Source organism: Gopherus evgoodei, chromosome 1 (genome assembly GCF_007399415.2).
Source record: "Gopherus evgoodei ecotype Sinaloan lineage chromosome 1, rGopEvg1_v1.p, whole genome shotgun sequence".
In the NCBI taxonomy this organism is placed as follows: Eukaryota; Metazoa; Chordata; order Testudines; family Testudinidae; genus Gopherus; species Gopherus evgoodei.
The window spans coordinates 258,927,680-258,951,384 of NC_044322.1; the positions used below are offsets into that span (position 1 = coordinate 258,927,680).

The window sequence follows — 23,705 nt, forward strand, 5'->3', positions numbered from 1 at the left end:
CCTACAGGGAATATTGTAATTATTATTATTATACTATATTGGGCTCCAGCCTGTGTCCCAGTGATGTCAATAGGAATTTTGCCATTAATCAGATGCAGCAGAAACACACTCCTTCCCTTCTATATTGCCACGGGTGACATTGGAGCTATGGCTAAGAGAGGAATATTAGTGTGTGTGTTTACTGGAGATGGACATAGTGAATCAGAAAAGATAGAAAGGCTTCTGAACCATTGCCTCTTTCTAGCACCAAACATTTAGTTTTCTGAAATGTGTGGACACGCATTTGAACTTTCAGCTCTGGCCAGGACTATTCTGAAATACTGCAAGAAAAGTTGATTTCATGTGGCATAAGCCAAAGCTCATTGAAGTCAACAGGTTCATTGACTTCACTGGGCTTCGGATCAGGCCCAAGGTCTGGGACTGGAAGCAGCAGTGCTGGAAATTTTGAGACAAAAGCTGTTCTCATCAGATTTCCAGATCAGTTTGGCGGAACCAAGAGGCTCAGATTGTTTGGATTTTGCAATCAAACTTCAGGTTCCTTGTTTGAAACTAGACTCTTTACCTTTGGAGATTCACCCAGCACTAGCCTTTATCTGCAGTTTGTGCTTCATGGACATTTTCTACTCTCTTTCAGTGGAGTCTGGCAATCTTCCAAAGCTGTCTTAGGTTTTCACCTCAAGCCTTCCTCCTCTGCATGCATAAGCATTTTTCTGCATGCAAATGGTATGGGACATGAAAGTTTTCAATTTGGCTACAAACAGATCAGCCTTGGTCATGAGTGTGTGGTTTGTTTCTTTAGTGTCTCGACGCCTGCTGGAGATGCACAGAGAAGAAGAAATAGCTCAAATAATATGTCTTTGTTTAAGCTCTACAGTTGGTAACTCATTATTTCATCTCCATTTCACACGTAGCACTCAAGAATTAAGGAGAGATTACAGTAATTTTCTTCTGAGCTACTTATTAGTGTAGCCAGGATCAGAGGTGCTGCAAAATGGGGAAGGACAGCCATAAAGAAACAGACTTCCAGTAACACTTGGGACATACAGGATCTCCCCTGCCCATCAGCCCTCACCCTAACTAAGGGCTCCTATTCTATTGGTCACTTGATGTACCAGTAGGATTACAAGTCAAAACCAGAACTGGCCCTAAACTTGCTTGAAGAGTGAATCAGGAGAACATTTGCATTCTTTAATGATTCTCTGCTGGGAGTGTGAAGAACTTCCACTGACAGGAATTTGGTTTAGCTCTTTCAGAATCACTTTTCACTGTCCAAAACTGCTTGTCAGAAACATGAATAGCTCTGTTCACCTGAGGGGTTGTGGGCAACTGCTGAGGATCAGGGCATGGAGTGTTATGCCTGAACAATATTTTTAAAATACTAACTAAGAGATTACTAAATATGGGGAGATCAGTTGTGTATATGGGAATGGGGGTGGGTGGGGAGAAGAGATGGATAATATATACAGATGGGCTGGTATGAGTCTGGTATTTCAACACTTGACCAGCTTTAGCTTTAAGAGAGTGGCATGTACAGTACATTGGATATAGAGTACATGGAATCCTGCCATGTAGTACAATCACACATACACTGTCCCTGGTATGTATGGACATGAGAACTCTCATTGTATCCACAGAACAACTGCACTATACAGTAATTGGAGATCCACTATAAGTAAAACTGAAGTTTGCATGCTGCAGTGCATTGAAACAATTCATTCTACTTTACAATGAGTGGCATTTCATGACATCTGTGTTCCTTTAAGCAGGTTCCTCTGTGGATCTCTGGAACATATACGTTTCGTGTCATAGAAGTGATACATGAAAGGCAATTTGTGAGACACTCTGGCAAATATTGGACTCCACAGTTATCAAGCTTCTAGTAAGAATATCACTTCAGCAATGGGAGCAGATGGGAAAAGAGGAATGGGGGATCAGTCTTGTAAGATACTAAGCACTATGGCCTGATGCAGTAAAGCACTTAAAGACATGCTTAACTTGAAGCATGTGAGGAGTCAGTAGCATTACTTACATGTTAAGCACATGCTTAAGTGTTTTGCTGAATTACGCTAGAGTGCTCAGCACATGGCAGGATCAAGTCACAGGTCCTTAAAATTGAGATCACTGTCAACCAATTCAGAACCACCTCTGAAGCCTAGAAACTAGAGATGAGCCCACATCACATCTGGTTGTAGTTTCAGGAACACATTTCAAAGCTTTCCTAAAATTCAGAGTGGGTTCCCCATCCGCTCTGGCCCATTATAGAATTAGATAGTAATCACAACATTTGGATCTGGATTCAGGTGTGGATTTTAAAATAACCCTTAACCAAAAACTGGGCATGTGGAGATTCAGAATTCCAGCCTGAGCCAATAGAAAGTGTGGCAAAGGCTTTGATCCCTGATAATGTATAAATAAATATTTAGGTGCCTTGCACTCTGTTCTAGGAATTGAGTGGAATTCTGAATACTCTGTAGGGTTCCTGTCCTGACTTTGGGGAAGAGGGTGGGAGAACTGCCCTCTGGACAAATGGCTCCTTCTAAAAGCCAGAGTTTGGCACACTCTAAAAATTAAGCAATTAAGGATAAATATTCACCTCTCAAGTCAATGGCTGTCCACATAATTTTTTACATAGTGGGTGCCCATTTATATTACCCACCCCAGGGCAGGTCTTGGAAGGCATAGGCTAGTGAATAGATAATCAGAGAATTGGGCCAAGTCTCCAGAGTTAACACTTCTCTTCTTCTTTAAAGCAAAATGAATGTAATCACCCCCTCTCCCTTCCCCCCCATACATATACACAAACTCACATACATTTTGTTAATTGCTAGCTTCAAAGTACATCATCATAAAGGCAGGACTATTTTTATCCCAGGTGCAGGAAGAAAGAAAAGACCAAGGAGCTCACAGAACAGTAGAACTGATTTCTGCCTCTTTAAATTTTGCTGCTATGCCTATTTTGAAAATCCATCAACAAAAGAACCCATGAGCTGTCATTGATCATACCACAATGAGCCGGCTGTGTGGTGCTTTCCAGGCCACAATAGCTGATGGTGGAGTGGAGCAGGTACTCTCTGTGCACTTTGATCCTACCCAAGGTACATCAAATATAAGTACTTGCATATAAGGGTTCTGCTAACATACTCACCATAGAGGCGGTGGAGAAGTTTTGTTCAAAAATTGTTTCAATGAAATGTGGCCTTTTTTAAAAAAATGAAATTTTTCACAAAAATATTGGTTTGCTCAAAAATGTCAATATGTTTCAGACATTTTCTCTAAAAACTTTTCATTTTTTCAGTGGCTGTTTTTGTTTTCCATTTATTATTTTTTGCTTTCAGTTATTTTTAATTTTCTGTGTTTCCTTATTTTTCCCCCTTTTACCAATGTTAATTAGTCAGCTTAGTCATATGGTAGGAATTTTGAAAATTGACCAGTTTTATTTACAAAACCATGATTTCTGAAAGCACTTTAATTTTAAAAAATTGCCAAAAAATTAAAAAAAAAAATTGGTCCATTTAGAAAACAAAACTCTTCAATTTTTTGAATGTTTCAACCAGCTCTATTTGCAAGTGAAATGAATGAAAACTCACCTACAGAAGGTGGCACTTTAGTATGAACAAACTCCTTTGGCAGCTTGGATTTGCTTGATTGTGGAATACGTAAAAGCCAAATCAAGTTAACAAAAAAACAAGAGCTTAGTGAGAATAAAAGAGAAACAAATCAACCCCACTCTGAAATACCCCCAAGAGTCTTCATTTCTTTGGGCCAGATTAATAAAACAAAATCAACAAAAAGACCTAGGGCAAGGGAAAGGAGAACGACTGACAATGTCTCTCTAATTGTATTGTATGAGAATGACTGTTTATTTAAAAAGTAGGTAAAACACTGTCTCCCCGCAGCACTGTAGGCCTGGAAGTCAACACATCTGTTTTTTTTCTGAAGCAAATTCTGTTTCAAATGGATTGCCTTTTCTGCCAGTTATTTTTGTTTAGATGCCATGGATGTTTGTTATCTATCGACCAACTCGGACATGTGATGTGATCTATTCATGTTACAAATGGTTGCAGAGATTGGTCTTGAATTAACAACTGTTTTTTCATACCCCTTCTCCCCTCCTTGCACATTTGTCAGTAAATGCCTCAAGGAAGTGATTCTCTACACTCCTTCACATGGCTATTCAGTGAGAGCACCCTTTGACTCCATTTTGGTTACTCCATTGGAGCCTTCTCCCCTGCATTCCTTCCAGCCACACCTTCCACAGCAGGAACTACTGGAATTTCAGGTGAAATTTAGCTTCCCTGGATGATTTGTTTCTCCCCAGTTGAGTTTTAGCTGCTAAATTAGCTGTTCTGGGATATATGAGCTGCACAATGAGAGGAGCAGAGTAGAAAGGGGATGGCAGATAGGGCAGAAACAGGAAAAAGAGAATGACACACACAGAAAAAGAGAGAATTCTAATTGTGGATTCACAACTATATCATACAAGACTTGAGCTCATGGGGAATGGATTTTCATTCTCTGCATCTGACCCATTCTATTCCATCTGTATGGATTGTTTTCCCAAATGGAAAGAGCTGTCCAGTGAAATGGGGCAGTTTCCAATGACAAGATGTGGGAAAGTCTTATTTGGCATACCTGGACACAACAAGAGGCACCTCTTATTTCTCCATTACAAAAACTTGACCCCCCTTTTCTCCTCCGCAATGGCTTTTGCCCAATGGTCTTTAATTTCCAAAATGGAAAATAAAACAAATCCTACTCAAATAAATATTCAGGAAAATCAACTGCAAGGGCTACCCCGCCTCCCTTCCCCCAGGTGGTTCTTTCCTGGTATCCACCATCCTGAATTTTCCATTGTTCCGTTAAAAAAAAACACCCTCCAGCGAAGGAGACTGGCTGTCTCAGAATTCGTGCCTTCTCACCCTTCTGCAGTCTTGATGCCTCTTTCTTGGGCTACAAACACAGCATGGATGGATTATAGACGATCACATTTCAATGTTTTTAAATTTTTCTTTTTTTTTCTTTTTTTAAAAAAGGGAAAATAGAGTTATACACACATGTATCACAGCATTTTCAAAAGGCCCCTCACTGCGTCTCTGTTAGCAGTTCAGCCTCTATGTTAAGCCTGGATGTAAGGCAGCTGGAAGATTAAAACGGCATTGTTAGAACATCCGCTGAAATGTCCTCATGGTTTTTTTCTTCTTTGTTTGTTTGTTTGTTGTTCCATATTTATTTGTTTGTTTGTTTTAAAGTTTGGCAGGCAAAGAGAAAATGCTCCCACCCCCTTTTTAGGCAGGAAGAAAAATAACGATGGGACGGCTTGTTTTTTTTAAAGGTGGTAGGGGTTTGAAAATGGCCTCGAGGAGTTTACATTCTAGAGGTGACTCAAATGGTTGATTTGTTTCTTTTCTTGTTGCTTGTATTCTCCTCTTGCCTTGCAGTTGATAGTTTTTGGTTCCCCACGTCCTGTACAGACTCAGGTTTCACATCCTCCATATAACCTGCTTCCCCACCCTCCCCAGGTGGCAGTAGATAGATGCAATAGTATCTTCACTTGACCTTTGCATTATGATACTGAAGTTAAGAGTAAGATGGAAGAGCCATGTTACAGAAAAGCTTTCCCATCTCTGTGAGAAAGAACGAAGCAACAGAAAGTCTTGTGGAGATGCAGGTGCCATGTTGAACTGAGCTCTACCTTGGCACTGGCATCACTTTGAGATAAATATAGCTATACATACATATATATATATATATGTATGTATGTGTATACATATATATATATACACACATTTGTTTGTTTATTTATTTTAGCACACTGTCCCATTCTCAGGTCTGGATTTGGGGCAGTTGGTCCTGGGGACAGGTTGGACAGAAGGGGCCAGGGTGCAGAAGAAGCCTGATATAAGAGTGAGGCCCAGGCCTCCCCAGGCACAGAACATGGACCAGCCGTAGCCATGACTGATGTCATCAGGAAGTCCGTACAGGTAGCGGGGGTAGCGGGAGAGCTCGAAGTTGATTCCAGCCACGCATGTGCACAGTGAAATGATGCAGAAGGTACCTGGAGAAGGACAAGAGGGGGGAAAGGAGGGAGGGAAAGAATAAAGAAAGGTTAGAATGATAAAAGTAGCATTCCCCAGCTGTCTGCAAAAGAGGCAGTGTGATCAATAAGGGAATATCTGAAAGGCTAGGGGCTGGAAGAATTGCTACAAAAAGCGGCATGGTCACACTGGCTGCCAGGAACTGCTGAGCTGTAGCACTGGCCCTGACTGAGCTGGTTGGAGAAACTTCCATTGGAATAGACTGTTCCATCAAAATCAAATCACTTTGTGAAATAAGGGCAATTTCACTGGTATTTTGTTTTGAAAATTTTTTTTAAATTTATAAGACATCATTTGAAAGTTGAAAATGTTCTCAAAACAAAACATTCTGAACCACCTGAAATGACACGTTTGGGGAATTTTTCTTCACAGAGAATTTTAAAATGTTTGGTTTTCACTCCAATTCTGAACATTTTGAAATCTCCAAATCCTTCGCAAAATAGAACATCTGTCCTCCTTGCTATTCTAGCCTCCCTCTGTAATACTGGGGAAGTCACTGAGGCCTGGTTTACACTAAAATGTTAGGTCAACCTCGCTACATTACTCAGGGGTGTGAAAAATCCACACCCCTGAGTGACATAGTTAAGCCAACCTAACCCCCAGTGTAGACAGCACTAAGTCGATGGAAGAATCCTTCTGTTGACCTAGTTATCACCTCTATGGGAGTGCTCATCGGCATAGGTAATATCTACACTACAGCGCTACAGTGGTGCAGCTGCAATGTTGCATATATGCTGCTGTAACACTTCAAGTGTAGACAAACCCTGAAACTTGCTGCCTCAGTTTTCCATCTGCTAAAGAGGATGAGAGTACTTACCTGCTTCATGAGAAGCTTCTGTGTGTAATTCTGGCAGATAGGAAGTGTTATGGAAAGACATGAGTCTCATTTGAGTTGAGGTTTCGTTGAGCTACTCTCCCTTTATGAGCTTGATTTTCCTCTTTGATCCCACCCCCCAACTTCACCAAATTAAATCCAGACCTCTTCACATTTCACGGGAGTGAACGATCTGTTTATAGTATGTTCTTATAATGTATCACTAAGGCACAAAACAAGATCAAACTAGCTAGAAACATAAAGGGTAACAAAAAAGCATTCTACAAATACATTAGAAGCAAGAGGAAGACCAAGGACAAGGTAGGCCCATTGCTCAATGGGGGGTGGGGGGAAACAACAACAGAAAATGTGGAAATGGCAGAGATGCTTAATGACTTATTTGTTTCAGTTTTCAGCAAGAAGGTTGGTAGTGATTGGACATCTAACACAGTGAATGCCAGTGAAAATGAAGTAGGATCAGAGGCTGAAATAGGGAAAGAACAAGTTAAAAGTTACTTAGAGGAGTTAGGTGTCTTCAAGTCACCAGGGCCTGATGAAATGCATCCTAGAATACTCAAGGAGTTGACTGAGGAGATATCGGAGACATTAGCGATCATTTTTGAAAAGTCATGGAAGACAGGAGAGATTCCAGAAGACTGGAAAAACAAATATAGTGCCAATCTATCAAAAGGGAAATAAGGACAACCCAGGGAATTGCAGACCAGTCAGCTTAACTTCTGTACCCGGAAAGATAATGGAGCAAATAATTAAGGAATCAATTTGCAAACATCTAGAAGATAATAAGGTGACAAGTAACAGTCAGCATGGATTTGTCAAGAACAAATCTTGTCAAACCAACCCTATTGCTTTCTTTGACAGGGTAACAAGTCTTGTGGATAAGGGGGAAGCGGCAGATGTGGTATATCTTGACTTTAGTGAGGCTTTTGATACTGTCTTGCATGAACTTCTCATAAACAAACTATTGAAATGCAACCTAGATGGAGCTACTATAAGGTGGGTGCAAAACTGGTTTGAAAACCATTCCCAGAGATTAGTTATCAGTGGTACACAGTCATGCTGGAAGGGCATATTAAGTGGGGTCCTGCAGGGATCAGTTCTGGGGCCAATTCTGTTCAATATCTTCATCAATGATTTAGATAATGGCACAGAGAGTACACATAAAGTTTGCAGAAAATACCAAGCTGGGAGGGGTTGCAAGTGCTTTGGAGGATAGGATTATAATTCAAAATGATCTGGAGAAACTGGAGAAATGGTCTGAAGTAAATAGGATTAAATTCAATAAGGATAAATGCAAAGTACTCCACTTAGGAAGGAAAAATCAGGGAAATGACTGCCTCGGAAGGAGTACTGAGGAAAGGGATCTGAAAGTCATAGTGCACCACAAGCTAAATATGAGCCAACAGTGTAACACTGTTGCAAAAAATGAGAACATCATTCTGGGATGTATTAGCATGAGTGTAGTAAGCAAGACACCAGCAGTAATTCTTCTGCTCTACTCCACACTGATTAGGCCTCAACTGGAGTATTGTGTCCAGTCCTGGGCACCACATTTCAGGAAAGATATGGATAAATCGGAGAAAGTTCAGAGAACAATAACAAAATGATTAAAGGTCTAGAAAACATGACCTGTGAGGGAAGATTGAAAAAATTGGGTTTGTTTAGCCTGGAAAAGAGAAGACCGAGGGGGGACATGATAACTGTTTTCAAGTACATAAAAGGTTGTTACAGGGAGGAGGGAGAAAAATTGTTCTCCTTAACCTCTGAGGATACGACAAGAAGCAATGGGCTTACATTACAGCAAGGGAGGTTTAGGTTGGACATTAGGAAAAACTTCCTAACTGTCAGGGAAGTTAAGCACTAGAATAAATTGCCTAGGGAGGTTGTGGAATCTCCACCATTGCAGATTTTTAAGAGCAGGTTAGACAAACACCTGTCAGAGATGGCCTAGATATTACTTAGTCCTGCCATGAGTGCGGGGGACTGGACTAGATGACCTCTCGAGGTCCTTTCCATCCTACGATTCTACCACAGAATCTGAGAACCTCTCCCCAGAGATGATAGCCAAAATCACAGTAGAGCCAGTGGTCTAATTTTCCTCCTTACTTCCCCCCAACACAATCAGGGCCATGTTATTTTTGTAATATTTCCTTCTCTCGCTCTTTTTCCACATTCTTTTCTTACTACTCCTCTTCTCTCTCCTTGCTTTTGCCTCTTTTCTTCCTCTTCTTTACCATTGCTAGTTGTAGCCAAGCAGTGAATTGTACACACTCCAGTCTGCGGGCAAGAGTGGAATTATGCTACAGTGGAATATTTCCGGAATGTCCGAAGCCAATCAGACAAGGTGTTGGGGAGAACACATACCAAAAGACATCCCTGGCACACAGGGACATGCCAGTATGGCAAAATCCTTTTTAGAGGCTGCAGCAAAACAAATCTAGGATTTCCATGTGAATCTCATCTCCACCATTGACCTCCTGTGTGACCTTAGGCAAGTCACTTCCTCTCTCTCTACCTGTTTCCTCCTTCCTCCTCTTTGGGTATGTCTACACAGCACTCAGAGTTGATTGCAGGATAGAATACCCATGTGAGCGTTAATCTAGCTAGCATGGCACAGGCTTCAGCCCAGGCTGTACAAGCATGCTGGGGACCCTGGGACTGTACCCATGTTGCTAGCCTGTTCCCTGCATAGTCACTGCTATTTTTAGTCATGCTAGCTAGATTGAAGCTAATACTGGTAAGCCTAACTGAGCTGCAATCACACCTCTGACTGCAGTGTATATATACCTTTTGACTGTCTTGTCTGTTTAGATTGTATTCTTTGGGACAGGGACTGTCTCTTATTATGTGTTTGTAAAGCACCTAGCACAGTGGCCCCCAAATTGTGGAGCACACCCCTTTAGAAGGCATGGAGGAACATCAAAGATGCACAGCAGGGCCCAGGCCAGCCCCCGCAGGGGATGGGGAGGGAGCACCGCCCAGCCCCACTCTGCCCCTAACTCCACTCTGCTCCAGCCTCAGCCCCGCCATCACCCCCCTGCCTACCTGCCTCGACTGTGGCCCTGGCTCCACTCCTGGCCCTCGGCTTCCGCTCGCAGTCGCGGTTCTGCCCCAGACCCCGGCCCGTGGCTGCAGCTCTGCTCCCAGCGGGGGCAGACACATTCCATTACAGGAAAGGGGGGTTGTGAGAGGCAAAGTTTGGGCACCACTGACCTAGCACAATGAGCCCTCACTCTCAGCTGCGGCCTCTAAATGATACTGTAATAAAATTAATAAATAATAATAATAATTACCAATAATAATGAATACTAATCTGTTAGTGCCAAAATGCCAGAGAGCTCCCTCCATCTCTGAATTCATTAGAGACACTTCCTTTGCTTGTGTAACAGCAGCAAGGAAATCCCACATTCATTAGAAGTTGGAGACACATCTTACATGGGGTGGGGTTCTGGTAGGAGGGGACCCCTCTTGTAAGAAGCAAGTTGCTGGAAGAGTCACTCCCCTGTCCTTCGTGCTGCCCCCATATTAATACTTAGTTCTGACTCACATTTTCTTCATGCAAATGCCTGGGCATGCTAACCATTAACCCATCCCGTGCTGCACAGCACGGAATGCTCTTGCCAGCATCATACAGAGTGGAATACTGTAACCACAACTCTGAACGTTTTCCTTTGGCATGAAGGTACACACAAAGAGTGATCAAAACTGGCCCCCCAGGCACTTTTTTGGGCCTGATTCTCACTTGCATTGTACCTGCTGCCAGAACCTTACTGTAAGTGGGCATCAGGCTCTTTTGAGCTAAAGGTTTCACAGCCCTCTTGAAAGGAAGAGATGCTCTGAACCTGTCCCTGCTCTGAGGCTAAATGAAGACCAACAAACAGAAACCAAGAGCCTCAATATATTTCTGCTGCAGATGGTTTTATCTCCCTGCCTCCCACATACATGACCCTGGCCTCATTCATTTCCTCTCCCTCCCACTGATGTATCTGAAACTATATATCGGCATGACACACACTGGCTTGGCTTCTCTCTAGACAAACCCATGAAGCCAGCTGCCAGCAAACACCTTCAGAACTCTGGCCATTCAGTCTGCACTGCCGCCCATGACAGAAGGTCATTCAGCCTGTTCTGTGTCCCCTGTAGCGTGGTAAGCCAACCTTGCTGGCAGCCTGTCAGACTCACTCCTCTAATGCTATCCTTTGGCCCAGAAAGCTCCTGGCAGAGGCATAGGACGGAGACTGGGAGGAGTTTGATTTTTCATCTCAGTGTGAGAGGGAAAATACATTGATGTTAGTCCTCACTTTCTCCTCTAACGAAGGGGCGGATGAGGGGAACTTTGCCTCTCTGACCAAATTCTATACATGGTGACCAGACATTCCTGAATAATAAACATTTTATAGTCCCAATTAGGATAAGGTCCCCATTGTGCAGGGTGCTGTACAGACATAGATGAAGAGACAATCCCTGCCCCAGAGGGTAGACACACCCCAGATTAAATGCTCCAGATCTTTCCAAATATCTTGCAGAGACACCCCAGGCTCTGGGGTCATCTTTAGGGAAGTATCACACCATTTGCATATCAACAGCAGGAGATGCAGGCCACTGGAGGGCCTCCTTCACAGAAGTCACCCTCTCCTCTTTATTCTGAAATCAACCCATTTGTTTGATTAGAAATCCCAGTCCCTTCCCCCACATCCTCCCTTGTTAAATGGATTATCCTCATAACATGAAGCTGTGTGAGTAGGAATGCAGTAGTCCCTGTGTGGCAGGCCGTCTTGGCTCTTATATCGTGAAGGGAGGAAGGTGCATGGCAGAGCGACCGAGCTATAAAACAAGCTCTGTGGCTTGTTTCCAAGGACTGTGGTTATAAAATGGCAAAAGAGTCCTTTCTTTGCTAAAAGGAATGTGATAATTTCAGCTCCATTAGAGACATAGAATTGTGAGAGGAGATAATCAGGGAAAATCTGTGTTGCCAGTTTGAAACCATGTGGTTGCTAAATACAAAAAAGAAGGAAGTATTCCCCTTCTCCTACACTTTGTCTCATCTATCTCAACGGCAAACTCTTCAGGGCAAGGACTGCGTTTGTGCAGTGCCCACAACAATGGGGCTCAGATCTTGGTTGGAACCTCTAGACACCACCATATAAGAAATTAATAAATATTAAGGAGGAGAAAGTTACAAACAATGGAGAGTAAAACCAGCCATGAAAGTGAAACTCATTAAAAATGCTGTTTCTATCTCTGGATCAAACTCTGTATTTTTACTGAGCTAATAAATAATCAGTAGTTTGCATAACAATTTGCTGGTGCATGGCGCCATATCCCTCCACTGTCCTTGGTTATGTAAGACGTCATGTACAATATTTTTAACTCCAATTTACCAGCATCCATCAATGACATGCCATTATCTCACTTTTTATTGCAACTTACCAAGGCCCAAAAAATGCTGAATCATGCTGACTAGAGAAAATGTATGTCCAATGTGTGAATCCCACATGCTGTTCAGATTCAACTATCAGAACTAGGATGGCCCCACTTACCGTTAATCAGGCCTCATGATGTAAGAGGTACCAGGGCTACTGATAATAACTGAATGCTGATGTGTTTTAGGGTTGTCTGGGGACCTGTGCAAAATGAGCTGGGGCCTGCAGTCTAATACCTAGTGAATAGATGCCCGTATGACATAAAACCACCCTCCTGATTGGCACCACTGTTGGATTGAATGGGCACGGAGACTGAACTACCCCAAGAAGTGGTCTCTCCAAGTCAAGGTTAGACATACTGGTGGGCCGGTGTGAGGGGAAAGTAGACTACTGTTGCCCATGATACTGTACTGACGCTAGACACGGGACTTCAGAGTCTCCAGGACTGCCAAATTTCATGAACAATTCATTGTTATGGTCTCTTCACCGCAAAAAATTAAATCCTAAAGAATTTCCCTGATAGGTTCTTGCAATCAGTCATGTACTTCCCTTCCATGTTTACTAATAAGCCAGCATCCCAGGACAGCAGTGGCAATATAGAATTTTTATTTGTTTATCAAAAACACTTTCTGCAGCTTTGGGATAATCATCCAATCAGAACTGAATGCAGATGGGCTGAGGTTTAAATCTCCCCTCCATGGAATTGGAAGATAGAATATGAATGACAGGCAGTAATAACAGTTCGCCAGGGATACGTTGGCATCCAAGCGGGACTGGAGGGAGAAAAACTGACTTCTCCAGCACAGCTGACAGGAGTGTAATAAACTAAATTCTGTTGGATGGGGGCAGAGAAATCCAGGCTGAGATTTGTGAGGGGAGATGGGAGTGTCCCAAATGAAACACTAGTGAATGAGACAAAGCCACAGCAATATTTCTGATAAAGGAAAAATCACATTTTATTGGGAAATGCTTCTGTCAGGCAAGACAGCAAGTCTCATCTAAGGCTGTGTCTACACCACAGAAGTTGCTTTGTTTGACAACCAGAAGCTACTCCTAATCAGACAGCTGCCCTTCCTTTCAATCTGGTTTTGAAAATGGTTGCCCTGATAATCAGAAGAGGTTAAATGCCTTACTGCACATGAATTGTATTTGTCTAGCTATTAAATCAATAAAAGGTAATAACAAAAGCTCCATCTTGAAAAAAACGAGTGTAAGAACTCATCGGTAGTACTTTAAGGGGGAGGGATAACTCAGTGATTTGAACATTAGCCTGCTAAACCCAAAGTTCTATGTTCAATCCTTGAGGGGGCCACTTAGAGATCTGGAGCAAAATGTAGTACTTGATCCTGATAGTGAAGGCAGGGGGCTGGACTCAGTTAGGGTGACCAGATATCCCAATTTTATAGGGACAGTCCCAATTTTTGGGTCATCTTCTTATATAGGCTCCTATTACTCCCCACCCCCGTCCCAATTTTTCACACTTGCAGTCTGGTCGCCCTAGACTTAATGACTCATAGACTCATAGACTCTAGGACTGGAAGGGACCTCGAGAGGTCATCGAGTCCAGTCCCCTGCCCTCATGGCAGGACCAAATACTGTCTAGACCATCCCTAATAGACATTTATCTAACCTACTCTTAAATATCTCCAGAGATGGAGATTCCACAACTTCCCTAGGCAATCTATTCCAGTGTTTAACTACCCTGACAGTTAGGAACTTTTTCCTAATGTCCAGCCTAAATCTCCCTTGCTGCAGTTTAAACCCATTGCTTCTTGTTCTATCATTGGAGGCTAAGGTGAATAAGTTTCCTCCCTCCTCCTGATGACACCCTTTTAGATACCTGAAAACTGCTATCATGTCCCCTCTCAGTCTTCTCTTTTCCAAACTAAACAAACCCAGTTCCTTCAGCCTTCCTTCATAGGTCATGTTCTCAAGACCTTTAATCATTCTTGTTGCTCTTCTCTGGACCCTCTCCAATTTCTCCTTTCAAGGTCCCTTCCAGTTCTATGAGAGAGGTATATTTCCATATATTATTATTATTTGTGAGGTACCCCTGCTCTGTTAATCTTGACAAAGCCAATCTGGGGAATCTATATACAATTTATTAATTCTGTTTGATATTATGAGCCCTCTGCACCTATCTATATCAAACTACAAACTCCATTATGACTGTAAGGCTGGTCTGTGCCTTCTCACCTCCATTTTGGTGTGAAATTCCAAAGGGTGGAGACACAGGGATAACAATGGTGGGTTGTTAAACCTCCATAGTCTTCCATTCAAATGGAGATACCTTATCTCAGGGAGCTATCAGGCACTCAAAAGACCCAGTCCACTCAGGTGGGCTGGTAACCAGGCAGTTGATCACCTGAGGAGGGGGTTGAGGCTGACCTAACAAAAGAGTCTGGAAGTCTATAAAAGGACTAAGTCTTCTCAAAGTGGCTGTCTCTCACCAACCAGAACAGTAAAAGAAGCATGTGTTGAAGGAGAGAAGTCCCAGAATCCGGATCAAATCCCAGAGAACACTTGAGTGGTGAGTAAACTGAGGCAGGGAATCACACATGGGTTTTTCTTATTTTGCATAGATCTGTATATCTGCTGTGCATCTAAAGTAAAGAGTGATTGCTTTTTAGAAACCCTTTGCAATGTCTGCGCCTATTTGCTTCAAGGATCACATGTTCTGTAAGGGATAAATTATAAACTAGAGAACCCACAAAGCTGGCGTTCTGGGAAAGGGTGTGCTTAAGCTACCGCAGTGTCTGCGGGATGGGAATGGAGTTCAGAACTGGTTCTGGGGGCCTACAGCAGTGGGGCCATGAGGTTCAACTTCCAGGTACCCAACAGAGAATCTGCACCAAGGAAGTATGTCAGAGAGGCCAGAGCCTTCCCAGACCAAAGGAAGCTTAAAAGCATGCAGGCCCAGGGTGTGGGTACAAACACAACAGCCAGCAAGGGCAAGTTGCTGGACTATTACAGACATCATCTCATCAAATAAATCTGTTAATCTGTAAGGTGCCACAAGGACTCCTCATTGTTTTATCTTATATGTAGACTCTAAGCTTTTTAGGGCAGGGGTCATCCTTTTGTTATACACAACGTGCAGCATAATGGGACCTTTCATCTCAGTTGGAGCCTCTAGGTGCTACTGCAATACAAATAATAAATAATAATTGCTATAGCACCTGGGGACCCTGCTTGGATAAGTTTCCATGGGGGCTATTAAGAGTTGCAGAGGAGGAAAACCATGCATGAGTTGTGACTGTGGTTTGAGAGTCCACTTTTGCCCTCTCCATATTGGAAGCAGTACTGTGTGGAGCCAGTTACAGCCATTTTTAAGCACGATTGCATCAAGCAGGGCTGTGGGGATGTTCAGGTAGGGAGGAACTGGTTTAAACACAACTGGCTCAGTTTGCCAGCACTAGCCATGCTGAATCGGTTTAAGGTTTTGCCCCACACCTGTACTTCTGCTTTCTCACATATATTCCTCCATTCTGATTACCAAGTAACTAGTTTTATAGAGTCCCTTGTATTTGCTCTGAGAGCTTGCTTGGGCTCTGTCTCCCAGCCATGCCTCAATTCCATGCCCTCTACATCTTTGTAAGGCCTAAGCTGGAAAGCTAGAGAAACCTCTGAATGCTGCCAGAACTCTGCCAACAACAACTTTGTTTAAACATGCCTGTGGCTAGTATTTGTGACTGACGCCTTAGATAAAGGATGAAAAGCCAACTATTAGTGGAATTTGTTCCGTCACCTTAAAGAGGCACCATGGATTTGAAAGCTAGTCAGTTCCTAAAAATAGTTATAAGTAGTTTCTGGTACTATGCCTGCCCTTGAGACCCCCTCAAAATTTATGTGGATCTACAATCACATTTTCCTCTTGTTTTTTTAAAAAATATCTCTTCTGTGCCTGACTGAAAGACAGACACCCCTACCCCACACCTCCGAAAAAAACAACCACGGAAGCTGACTCATGAACAGACTGTGCTTTCAAATGTGCAAGATAGATAAATTGGGGGGGGGGGGGGGGAGGGAACAGAGATTTTTTTCCCCTCGCTGATCTCTTACAGTTATAAGAACCTCAGGTGTTAATTTGCAACTCTAGTAGGAAAGAACAGCCCCACAGAAGTCTGATTTAGAAGATGATATTTATTTTACTTTATTTAACCCAGGCAATTCTCACTGAAATGTGAGTTTCGTTTTTTAAAGTGTTTCTGTATCTGGATGTTGTTGCTATTGGTTGTTATTTGTGGTTATTAATTTCTTTGGAGGGTGTGCTCGTCTTGTGGCCATCATCTGATCTTTTATTATAAAGCTGGACGAAAAAACCCACATCACAACAGAAGCTGCATCACTTTCAGCCTCTCTTTACCCTGCAAGTTTTTTTTTCCAGGTACATGAAACAAATAAATAACATAATGCAGCCTGATCCTGAGGTAGATGTCCCATTAGCTAGTTAAATTATATCACAATCCTGAAATTATTAAAGAATAAAACAACACTGCTCCTAGCTCCGTGGTGACAAACTCCATTGTGAGGGAGCAGCTTTGCAGTAAACTCCTTCTGTGCATGGACTGAATGCCTCAGCAGTACACGGCTCTTGAGAACACTTTATTGCTCTGTGCACACTTGCACAGAATATAAATTATTGTTTAATTATACACGGTTGCATCATCAGCGAACAGATGGGTTGCAGAATACATAGGATTTACTTTAAATTTGCCCTTATAAAAAGGCTTGGGTGGAAGGAGCTATCTGATTGGCTGACAGGGTGTCCATGCTGTGTCATTATGAGACTATAAACCCACATGGGTTGGAATTTAATACACTTTTTAAAAACTAAGAACCACAATAAACAGCGGGGTGTATAGTAATGCTGTTATCGTATCATATATCTGCTGGTTGGGTGCTTCTTGCATTTGGCCTTTGACCTCATGTCTAACAGCACACTGGAGGAATGCACAGTAAACCACAGTAACCATGCATCCTGTTGTGTATTATTTTAGCAGCAGTGCATGTGTACTGAATTGTAACTACACAAGCTGTAGTGTATTATTACACCTGGAGAACATGTATCCTTCCTATACCATAACTGTACACCCTCTTGAGCCAGATCCTCAGCTTATGCAAATCAGTGCATTTCATTGAGCTACACCTAATTACACTAGGGAAGGAGCTGGCCCTTCGTGCATTACTCTCTTATGGCACGTAGATATGACACAGTAACTCCAAATTATTGTGTATTATGACACCCAAGATTTGAGCACAAGACTCTACAATCGCAGTGCACCCTGTTGTGTATGATTGCACCAATGGTGTGTACACAGTGCACCCTATCATGTATCTCTGCATCCAAGATATGCGCAACACAGTAAGTGCACACCCTCCCACGTGTTCTGCACACAAGTCATGAGTGACACTGTCACTGCACATCCTGTCTTGCATTATTTCTTCAGAAGCTACAGTTGCACTACGTTTCGATGAGATGGACTCCAGAAAAGAATAGAACAGGGGATGCTCAAAGCATGGGAATTACTCAGTGACTAATGCTGAACACTGTGGGCACAGTGATGACCAGGACCATCTCACCTCAAGATAGCCCAGCAGTAATAACATGACTGACTACACCCATGAGGGCAACATGATGCTTTGCAGCCCTGCAAGCACGTAACCAGAGACAGCAAAAAACTGAGCCAGTATTAGCATAGCCCTTTAGTGGTGTGGGGGTAATACAGGCAGTGGTAATTAATGTCATAACTAAGTAATTTGTGTGTGGAAATAACTCCTTCCATCACTGCATGTCTGCTCTCCCAGACTGTTCATCCTGCTGCAAGTTTGTCCAGTATCTGATTCATATGCCTGCCATTCCATCACATCTCAGGTCTGCCATATAACCAGACTGCTAGATTGATGCCAAACTGCAGCACTGGCAGGAACCCCCGTTATGGGCTCTCAATTAATTTGAGCTGACCTCCATTATCACACGGAAGGACTTGACTTGTCACAGTGCTGCATTCACAGCAGTAAAGGTGTTGGACTGAGATTCACTTACTCAGCAGGTGGGCCTAACAAATCTTTAGGAAGGCAAAGCACTTAGTAAGTAGTGATCAATTAATCACAAATGGGAAGCACATCAGAATGATCTCATCATGGTTACCTCCAGCACTGGACAATAAGATTTCAGCTTCCCGTTGTTATGCAGACTTATTTATAACTTTCTGTTATCTTCTCGTTTCCATGTGAACTCTCCTCCCCTGCCAGTACATGATTTGTGTTAGTTCAACCCAGTTTCTTCTAGCTTTGGGGCTACTTTATCTTTTATTTTCCTCACAAACGTGATTACTCTGCAATTTCTTACACATGTGCAGTTATATTTAAGCTGAAACAAACATAATCAGAACAGACTATTAAAGTCACAGCTGGCTTCTTATCCAGTTTAAACATGCCTTTACCCCCAACAGAAGAGACTTTTATCACCCTTTCATTTGATCTTTCAGCACCCTGGTTAATTTTTCCCTTTTCCAGGATGTGGAAGATAAATCTACTTCTGCTCTGAAAATCAGATCCCTATATGGAAGTCTGACTTTGGCTTTTAAAGTTAATTTAGAGCTGATGAGAATTGTCAGATTCATGGCGGCTGAGGTCCTTTCTTTGTCTATAGAAGCACAGCATAAACGGAGGCAGTGCAAACTTCTCACACACTGCCCTGCCAATGCCTCTAAAATACTCTGCAAGGAATAATTCAAGGGATGAGAGGGTAGTGTTATCTCCATGTCCACTTAATCCTTATTCCTCTGCTGTGGATGCCATCAAAGATTCCATCTGGTGCCAGTTGTGGTAGTGTTTGTTGTATGATTTGGACATCTGTCCATTAGTAACTGTACTGAGACCCACGACCTCACTTTACGCAGGCAACCACACACCTGTCAGGTTATAATGGCTTTTTCTTGGTCACTGTCTGACTTGGATTGAATTTGAATGGGAGGAGGGGGGAACCTTGCTGTAGGTGGCTTTGTATCCCACAAGAAGTCTCCCAAGCCATTCAGTTAGAACTGGAACCATTTATATTTGTCCTGAGGGATATAATTATCCAGAAATCAAACTGAGATTTTCATTGTCCCGTAAATGAAGCCTGCAAGAGACAAGACAAATCCATGAAAATGGTGTCACATGAATTGCAGAGTGGGCATCAGCACTCCTGATCCCTTATTTTCTGCCTTTTAAAGGATTACATGGCATTGAAAAGGGCTGTGATGGATTCTTTCTTCATGTTGCAGGGAGCTAAAACTCATCTCCTACGAAGCTGTCCAACTCCTCACAAGTACCATATGTATGACTAACTTGTCTATCGTCTCCTAATAGGGCCCTCAAGAATAGACAAGACAGGCCTACATTGCAAGGGTGCCTAAGAAGGTAGGTCTGAGTCTTGAGTGAATTTCTAAATTCCAAACTAGGCTCTGTTACACATACACAGGCAGTCCCCTTTCTCTCTCTACAGAGAGTATCAGAGGGGTAGCCATGTTAGTCTGGATCTGTAAAAGCAGCAAAGAGTCCTGTGGCACCTTATAGACTAACAGACGTATTGGAGCATGAGCTTTCGTGGGTGAACACTCACTTTGTTGGATGCACGTCTCTACAGAGAGTTGTTCCTGCCTGTATGTAAGGTGTCATGCCAGCCCTACCTCTCTTTCTATTACCCATGCACTGCCTTCCTCTCTGTTTGGTACCAGTATGCTAAAGGCACTCAATAAGTAATTGTTAAAAAAAACCCCGTAAACTCAAATTTTGTTTGACCATTTTCCTCTGGCCTTGAAATGCAAATGCCAGCAGCAGATCAAAGCCTGGTGACATTATCAAGGAGCAGAGAATTGCAGAACTTTAAAAAAACGTGTAGCTTGTCTTCCCTCACTGTTGCTTGGAAAATCCTTTGAGTTCCTATCAGAGCCTACTGCACACGTTTTGTCCAGCTTTAATTCATCTCTTCACAGCAGAGCTACTGTCCTCCCAAAAGAAAGGGGCTACACAGACTCTCTCCAGAGCCAAAGGCCAAATTATTTGCTGGCGAGCAGCAGAAGGCATTACCTGCTTTCTCATCTCCCCAGGGGGCCGAGTGTGCTGCCGCCACATCTCTCCCAGTGCACGCTGGCCTTGGGAGTGAGCATTTAGGGTTCTCTCTAGCTATCTGGCCTACTTTAAAAAGAAACAAACCAAGAGCCGTGAAAAAATGCCTGTGCTGCAAAACCAGGATGAACTGACTCAGCAATCTAATGTAGGCCATGTTGAGGAAAGCGGCCGATCCCAATCAGAAGTAAAGGGCAATGGGTTGTTGTGATAGAGTGGGAATTTTCTGTAAATATGTTGTATGAACCCCGTGCCTCAGTTACCCTCATATCCTGCATTGTCACCTAGGGGGTAGAAAAGGGCTATTTACTCTTGAGCAGGCAACGAGGCAGGTGTGACTGACGCCTTGCTGTGTTGAGTTTGGGGCCCATGCCACTGGGGAGTCCATGTAGACATTGGAAAAGCCAAACACTGGGACATTTGCTTCCTAACAGCTAACGACCAGGGAAGCCCACCCCTCCACAGGAAGCCAGCTGTGTTTGACCAGCTGGACAACAAAGGACTGAGGAAGGGACAGGTGGGACTGGCCCAGGAACTTCAACAAAGAGGGGACAGAGTGGGAACCAATGGGACACCACTTGGCTGAGGCTCTGAGCTACAAAGAATGAACCATGCTGTAACTTTCTTTAATCTATGCTCACCAAGGACTTTCTATATTGTGTTCCAGCTGACTAATAAACCCTTCTGTTTGTTCAACACTGTGCGAATAACCCTGCAGATGCTGTTGGAGGTCAAATCTGGGGTCATAGCACTGATCCTGCGGATCCGTGACAGCTGTATACACTCTCTCTTTCTCTCACTCTCTCACACACAGCTACTGTCAGATCTCTGCACCACAAAAAGCCAGAGTTTGTGTGTGATCTGATACAAAGGTGCCATAACTATTTGTGTTGGTCTTTTTTCTTCGGAGTGTGAGTGCATGTCTAGGAGCAACCGAAATGAACCACAAAAAGAAAGCATTTGAAGTTTGTCTTTGAGGTCAGCTAATGTTTCTATGGCAATCAAATGCTACAGAGTTGACACTAAATTCTCCAGTTGCAGTTACTGATCCATCCCTTCTGTTAAAAGCATTAAATGAATACCACCTGTGTTACACCTCTGGGATTGGACTGGAGTCCACCACTGCTTCAACCCCTCACCCCCAATTTCCAAATGTAGACATAAACTCTTAGGTTTTCACTTTAAAGTGCTGTGCCTGTTGGTATCGGCATAAAGATTAGGCTCCATTTCTGATGTTCTGTGCAAATCATTTAGTGAAAACTGTGTTTCTGCCAGAAGGAGGACACATAGTCCCACAAGTGAACTGATGCTACAGTAGGTGGCGAGATGTGTGTGCGATCCCTCCTTGAGTATTATTGTAGGAAGTTACAAAAGGGCACTACAATGGAGGATACAGAGTGATTTACAGAAGCAATCTCAGTGAAAGCAGTGTTTCACATTCATTATTCAAAGTGTCTACTTTTGAAACTGAGTGATATTATTTAAAAAAAATGTAAAACCTGTGTGAAACGCAACAATAAGGCTGCACAGTGAAGCACTTGGAAGTAAAGAAATGTTAAGACTAATCTGCTACCTTAACTGTGTCCTTTGGGCATTGTGTATTATGACACTGTCTTATATCTTCTTGTTGTACAATTGACCTTAAGTTTTGCATTTCCTAACATTAAAACTGGGGGGAGAGAAGGGTGTGGGGAAGAGGCGGTATAACTATTTAATTTTCTAGATTTTTATTTTCTTGGTGAAGAAAGGAAGCCCCATTCCATAGCTGACAGGCACTAGTTGACCAAAGGATGACTGGTGACTGCTAGTCTCTCAGGACAAATATGCATTTCCATACCTGTACATATATATCCCAGTCAGTGCACAGATTAAAAAATGTTTAAGGTAACATAAGAGCCCCTGGCCAGCTCACCAGTTCCGTTTTTGTTTGCAGCTTAATGCAATCTATGACCTTACTCTTAAAGAGCTTAAACAAGTCCAAGACTTCAGATCAATTTAAGCTGCTTACGCCACTTCAAGGCCTTAAATAATTTTAAAATGCAAAAGAAGAGTAAAAAAAAAAAATCAAAATTAACAGGGTAACAAAAGGGCAAGGCACACTCCTGCCTGTTAACCAGTTTTGAAAGGCCTGTGTCCAAGATGCGCAAATACAGAGTAGCTCTTTGTCCTCCCCTAGTGTCTAAACCACATATAGGTGTTAATTATGTGACCGTCCTGTGGTGGTATTACACATGCGCTTCCTGAGAACCACATGCATGTACCCTGGTGCTGATTTTTAAGTGAACGTCTCCCAGTGTCATGGACAAATTCAAATGAGCATGCTCAGCATTTGCAAATGCTCTGAACTTTGTCAAACCACAGCTACTATTTGTCAAACCAAGGAAAAGCACTATTCCTCAGTGAAGAGTACATTTATGCCCTTCTTCAATGTTTATGTTTTAGCTATTGATTATGTAGTTCTATTTCAAAGGGGATGTGTGTAAGTGTATGTATCTGCCATCACTTACAAATGGATGAAAAGATTTTGTATAAGCTTCCCAAAATTATTCATCTTTGAGACGAGAACAAGCATGAGAAACTGGATTCCCAAACGAGAATGTTATGAAAAGTTATAGGCATGTAAAACAGAATCTCATAATGGAAAGTGTTTTCAGCCTTCACCATAGCAACTGCTTCTGCTGTGACCACTATAAGAGACGCAACAAAAAGAATAAATAGAGATCACAACCATTTTGCCACATAAAAAGTTACTAAAAAAAGAAATTGCATTAGCCTCTGCCATTTTTAGCTGAGCTCCATGGAGTTTCATCCTGTCTCAGTTTTTTCCCTTCTTGCCTCCCCTCGGTAGCTGCCATCAAGGCACTTCATATCTGCCTTGCAGAGATCAATCACAGGGTTTTGCCACATGCTTGTTTTTACTAAATCCCTACATTTTGTTTGACAAATCAATCAGCAGTAGAATTATTATTTGTGTGAGATGGAGCCCACAGACAAGTGGAATAAAGGCCCTATTGTTCACCATCATATGCAAGTTTCAATGTAGGTTAAATTTGGGATCCAAAGGACCCATTCGTGGCTGCATACACAGACACTGCAGTTGTCATTTAATTGCAGATACGCACAGCACAGGCATAGGCGATACAATGCATAACCTTGGACTTCTTGAAGACAAGCCTGCACTTGGTGAGCTAGAGGAGGATATGCATGTGTGTTGCAAAGAGACAGACCGATACACACAAG

General features: G+C 42.7%; 1 protein-coding gene across 1 annotated transcript in view; it reads right to left on the reverse strand.

Annotated features, from left to right (window-relative positions):
• Positions 1–5,200: 5,200 nt before the first annotated feature.
• Positions 5,201–23,705, reverse strand: part of TMEM178B (transmembrane protein 178B) — a 350,802-nt gene continuing 332,297 nt past the window's right edge. The window contains exon 4 of the mRNA XM_030543965.1: positions 5,201–6,055. Within this exon, the coding sequence (XP_030399825.1) occupies positions 5,805–6,055 (251 nt within the window). The 3' untranslated portion in view covers positions 5,201–5,804. The remainder of the gene's footprint in view (positions 6,056–23,705) is intronic.